At 46.4% G+C, this 5,765-nt stretch overlaps 1 protein-coding gene across 5 annotated transcripts in view; it reads left to right on the top strand.

The window, feature by feature from the left end:
• Kpna7 (karyopherin subunit alpha 7) overlaps positions 1-5,765 on the top strand; it is a 115,396-nt gene that overhangs the window by 13,754 nt on the left and 95,877 nt on the right. For all 5 annotated transcript variants that reach the window (XM_031338703.1, XM_031338701.1, XM_031338700.1 and 2 more), the window contains exons 2-3: positions 4,569-4,639; positions 5,369-5,497. In XM_031338703.1, coding sequence (XP_031194563.1) covers positions 4,574-4,639; positions 5,369-5,497 — 195 coding nt within the window. In that variant the 5' untranslated portion in view covers positions 4,569-4,573. The remainder of the gene's footprint in view (positions 1-4,568; positions 4,640-5,368; positions 5,498-5,765) is intronic.

The following is a 5,765-nucleotide window of genomic DNA, read 5'->3' as shown; positions in this document are numbered from 1 at the left end:
AATGTCCAACAAGTTAGCTCATCTGGGTGCCGTTTTTCCCTTTAGAGGCCATGTCTCCCTATGTAGCCCAGGCTAGTCTTTGGAGTCCCAATCCTCCTGCTTCAGTTTCTAAAGTTCTGAGATTTGAGAAATTCACTGTATTCCAGTGCATTTCATTTTACTTATTATAGTAGAAATTTTCTTACTGTGAACTTCCTGGTGGCTTTATTTGAGTAGAGTCTTCCACACAGCAGCCTAGAGCTCTGGTATCCTGCATCCTGCTTGTTCTCCTGGATCCCCGCAAGATCACCTGGGGTCTAGTCAGCCTGACCAATTCCTTCCCAAATAGAATTCCATAGCCCCAGGAGGTTGAATCATCTAAGTAGAGGGCCTGGCTGCCTGTCCACCTGTGCTTTACTGGACAGCCATGGGCAGCCTTGCTGTGTGTTTTCTCAGTGATGAACTTGGTGCCCAGAACTCCTGGGGCATTGTGCCTGATTGGGACAAACCACACAGGGGAGCCAGGGAATGGGATGGAGCTCAGTGGTACATCTCCCAACCCTCCTATTGTCCTACATTGCCTTTGCTCCAGGTGGCCTCAGAAAGTAGGCTGGGATACATTAAGGAGAAGGTCACTGGCACCCTTCACAGGGAGTAAACCTTGCTCAGTCCTGTGCAGTTCATGGTTTTAGTGCATATGCTATTATGTTAGTGGTGCAGTAGAAACTTCCAACATCAGGATTCCAGGTACAGATAAAGAGGAAAACCATGGCACAGATCAATGCGTCTCCCCAAGATATTCTCTCCTCTCTCTCTCTCTCTCTCTCCCTCTCTCCCTCCCTCTCTCTCTCTCTCTCTCTCTCTCTCTCTCTCTCTCTCTCTCTCTCTCTCTCTCTCTCTCTCTCTCTCTCTGTGTGTGTGTGTGTGTGTGTGTGATGGATGTGCATAAGCAGATGACCGGCAGACATTGGTTCTCATCTTCTACCTTTTGTGTCTTGGGGATCAAACTCAGGTAGTGAGGTTTGACTTGGTAGCTACTGCCCTTAGCTCCCAGGTTTTTATAAAAGTGAGCTCTCGTGTAGCTTACTCTGTCCTAGAGCTTCCAAGTATGAGGATGACCTTGAACTCCTGGTTCTTCTACTATACTGCTCTAGTGTTGGGATTTTAGGAGTGTGCCACTGTGCCTGCTTTGAGATCTGCATCTCTTATGAAGTATTTTATGTTGTTATTTTACATCATGTAGTGTGTAGGTGGGATGTTCATGTGAGTACTGGTACCTGCGGAGGTGAGAGATGGAGATGGCTCTCCTGGCGCTGGTGTTGTAGGTGTTTGGGAGCCACCAATGTGTGTATCAGGTATAGACCTCCTGCCCTGGACATGATCAGAAAAGTACATTCTCTTAACTGCTAAGCCATCTCATCAATCAATTATTACCTTTACTTGTGTGCATGTGCACATATGTGTGGAAGTCAGAGGGCTGTTACAAGTTTCAGTTATCTCCATCCATTACATGAGTTCTGGTTAATTAAACATGTCCTTTCCCCCCTGAGCCACTAGCTGGCTCAGGATCTGCTCTTAAAGGGGCCCTGTGAACAGGGCTGGGAATCTGCTGAGTCAGGCTTTAAAGGTAAGCCTGGGGGGATGTAGGAGGCAAACCTTTTTCTCTTTAAATGTATGTGTGTGGGTGTCTTGCCTGCATGAATTCCCACATGCCTGGTGCCTGAGGAGCCCCCCGAACTCCACCCAAAAAAGAAGTTCTATTCCCTGGAACCGGAGTTACAATGGATTGTGAGCCACCGTGTGGGTGCTGGGAATCAAACCCAGGTCCTCTCAAGAGCAGCCAGTGCTCTTAACTGCTGACCCGTCACTCCATCCTGTCTCAAAGCCTGTGTACACGGCAGCTGTTGCCTGCCTTGTGGGGGCTTTCGGACTCTTGTTACTTTTCTGCTTTTTACAGGGGGCTCAGGAGCAATCACAAATGCAGGAGAAACTGCTCTTCTAAATTTGATCTTTAATTAGATTATCAGTATTTGATACAATGCTCTTTTGAAAAATTAATTTGTGTGTGTGTGTGTGTGTGTGTGTGTGATGTGTGAGAAGAGAAGTGCACATGCCATAATGAGGTTGCAGAGGTCAGAGGACAACTTTATGCAGTTGGTTCTCTGCTTTTACCTTAACCAGGTTTTGGAATGGTAATCAGGTCAGCAACTTTACATGGTAAAAGCAACTTTACATGGTCAGCAACTTTACTTTACATGGCTGCCAATATTTAATTCTTTATGCAAAATAAACAAACACATCTATCTCTCTAGCAGGCTAACTTGCTTCTGTCTTTAATGAATAGTAATGGTCTAGGTACACAATTATTTTTTCTTTTTTGTTTAGAACAGGTTGTCACTGCATAGCAATGGCTGGCGTGAAGCCCTCTATAGATCAGTGTGTCTCAACCTCTGGATTGAGTTAGAGGGAATCAAATGACCCTTTCAAAGAGGTTGCCTAAGACTATCAGAAAACACTGATATTTTTATTAACGATACGTAACAGAAGCAACATTACACTTTTGAAGTAGTAATGAAAATAGTTTTATAGATTGGGTCACCACAATCTGAGGACCTTTATTTAAGGGTCACAGCATTAGGAAGGTTGAAAACCACTGCTCTTTATAGACCACGCCGATCTCACATTGAAGGGGTCTTTCTGTCTCTGCCTTTTTTTAGATTTATTTATTTTATGTTTATGAGTATACACTGTAGCTGTACAGATAGTTGTGAGCCTTCATCTGCTTGTTGGGAATTGACTTTAAGATCTCTGCTCACTCTGGTTGGCCCAGCTCCCTCTAGCCCATCTTCAGATGCACCAGAAGAGGGCATCATATTTCATTACAGGTGGTTTTGAGCCACCATGTGGTTGCCGGGGTTTGAACTCACAACCTTCAGAAAAACAATCAATGCTCTTACCCACTGAGCCATCTTACCAGCCCCATGTCTCTGCCTTTCAATTGCTGGGATTACAGGTGTGCATCATTATGCCTGGCTTACAGACTTCTTTTAAAGTAAATTGCTTAGGCAAGTGTTGTAGAAGTTACACGTTTCTTGGGTCTCTGAAGGCTGAGGCAGGAGGATTACTACTAGCTGGAGGCCAGCCTATACTATACAGTGTCTCAAAAATGCTTAAAATGAGTTTATGATTTGTAGTCAGCAATATTTGATTTAAATCATGTTTTTATATGATGAGAGGGAGATGGAGAGTGGAGGGAACAGAGAGGATGGGAGCCCATGAACATATGAGGTGGTCAGAGGACAACATTCAAGGGTGAGTTCTCTGTTTGCACTTTGTGCTGTGGGGATGGAACTCGGGTCACTAGGTTTGCCCTCACAGAACAAGCACTTTAGCTTCAGAGCCACCTCACTGCCCTGAGTTGTACGTCTTGTATTCCTATTTTATAGAACAATAGAGTGAGGGTCCCAGGAAATGTCTTGGGTGAGCCATGTTTTGGTAGTTAACACCTGGAATCCCAGCACTTGGGAGGTGAAAGAGAACGAGGAGCTCAAGCCCATCTTAGCTGCTTTGAGGCCTAAGACCAGCTTGGAGAGAATAGAACCCTATCTCAAAACCAGTCCAACATAAACGAAGGTGGTCAAAGGTGAAAAGAGGTTTTGACGCCCTGTGCTAGACCAGGTAGAGGAAACTGACTAAAGCTTAGCTGTGGCAGAGCTGAGGGTGTTTCTGACTCAGTGAGTGTGGGGCTAGGGGCTGGGTAAAGGGCACCTTCCTACTGGGTCCAGTTGGCCTCCCTCCTATCACATGCAGGTATCCTTGAACACTGCCTATTAAGGACGTCTGTGTTTTCTGCCCAGCTTACTTTGGCCACAAGTGACTCAATAGCTGTGTGTTTGTAATTTGTATGAGACCTTCTCATGTAGTCTATCCTGGCCTTATATTCTCTATGTAACCAAAGATAGTCCTGAAAACATTTAAAAAATTGTTTTGATTGATTTCATTTCCATGTGTATGAATGTTTTGCCTGTGTGTATGTGTGCATGCTTGGTGCATAAGGAAGCCAAAGGAGGGCTTGGATTCCATGGTATTAGAGTTATAGATGGTTGGGAAACACCATTTGGATGCTAGGAAATGAATGGCATCCTCTGCAGAAAAAAAACAGTGCTCTTAAGCACTGAGCCATCTTTTCAACCCCAAGCCCTGGAATTCTTGGTCCTACTGCCTCTACCCACGAATGAGGGGATTGCAGGCATGCACTGTCACGTTCAGTTTGTACGGCAGTAGAAATGGAACAGGGCTCTGTGTGTGCCAGGCAAGCTCTACCAACTGAGCTGCATCCCAGCCAATGCTGCCCTGAAGGGATTTCTGTACTTAGTCCAGGACTGGTTCCCACAGTTCCCGCAGTGACCACAGAGAGAGGTCCTGTTGAGAGAGTCCGTGTCCTACAGGGATGGTGTGGGGAAGTGAGGCCAACTCTGAGTCTGCTCTCACCCTGTGGTGCCCGATGACTTTAACATGCTAACATGCACAGCAGACAAGGAAGATCTCTTTGGTGGTTTTCCTACCTACAGGTGGTGTCTTTCCTCCAGGTAACATGGCTACCTCAAAGGCTCCCGAAGAGAGGCTGAAGAAATATAAGTCCCAAGGCAAAGAAATGTCTGTGAGTATAAACTGGGGGCCATAGCCGAAGTGCTCATGGGTGAGGTGTAACCTGAGTATAATGCTGTACAATTGTGATCTCAACACTGCAGTTGCAGAGGCAGGAGGATTTGAAGGTTTGAGACCAGCCTGGGCTATAGAGTAGAAAGGAAAGCCCATTTGAAAGCAAAAACATAAACGAAAAGGGCCATGGTCAGGGCCATGGTCAGGGCCATGGTCAGGGCCGTGGTCAGGGCCATGGTCAGGGCCATGGTCAGGGCTGTGGCTCAGGGCTGTGGCTCAGCTTGCCTCACAGATCAGATGACAGGAGCTCTGTCCCAGGAAGCCACAGTCTTGCAGAGAGAACTAAGTCCTGAGAGTTATCCTCTGACCTCCATACACGTGCTGCACACACACAGTGCTGTGTACAATTCAGTTTAGAAAACAGGGGGCCTGGAGAGATGGCTCAGTAGTTAAGAGCACTACCTGCTCTTCCAGAGAACCCAGGTTCAATTCCGAGCACCCACATGGTGGCTCACAATCGTCTCTAACTCCAGTTTGAGGAGATCTGATACCATCTTCTGTGCGAAACACACACATACACACACATACACACACACACACGGTACACAGACATGCATGCAAGCCAAACACACCTAAAAATTAAAAAATAATACTAATAAATGGGATAATGTCTTTGTTTTCCAGCAACCTGGCTGCAATAGCTCCAACTGCTTGTTTTCTTTATTAGTTGCAGCGACAACAGAGGATTGCTTCCAGCCTACAACTCCGGAAGACCAGAAAAGATGAGCAGGCACTAAAGGGAAGAAATATTGGTTCATTCTCCAGTGATGTGGTTTCTCAAGCACCAGTCAAAGAGGTGTGTTAGAACTCAGCGTGGAGGGATGTCCTGTGCTGGGTGTAGCCTTAGCTGGTATCTCCAGCGTGAGAAGTCTTTAAGAGAGTCAGAGCTTGCTATTTAATTCAGTTTACAGAAGGGAGAGTTCAGCTGAGGGTGTGGCTTAGCAATAGATCACTGGCCCAGAATCTCCCAGTGAGAAGCTGGAGGTGTGGCTCAGGGGTAGAGCCTCTGCCTAGAATCCCCCAGTGAGGGGCTGGGGTGTGGCTCAGTGGTAGAGCCCCTGCCT

Source organism: Mastomys coucha, unplaced genomic scaffold (assembly GCF_008632895.1).
Source record: "Mastomys coucha isolate ucsf_1 unplaced genomic scaffold, UCSF_Mcou_1 pScaffold22, whole genome shotgun sequence".
NCBI classification, from domain to species: domain Eukaryota; kingdom Metazoa; phylum Chordata; class Mammalia; order Rodentia; family Muridae; genus Mastomys; species Mastomys coucha.
Note: the sequence above shows the minus strand (reverse complement) of the source record. Positions and strands in the feature narration are given on the sequence as shown.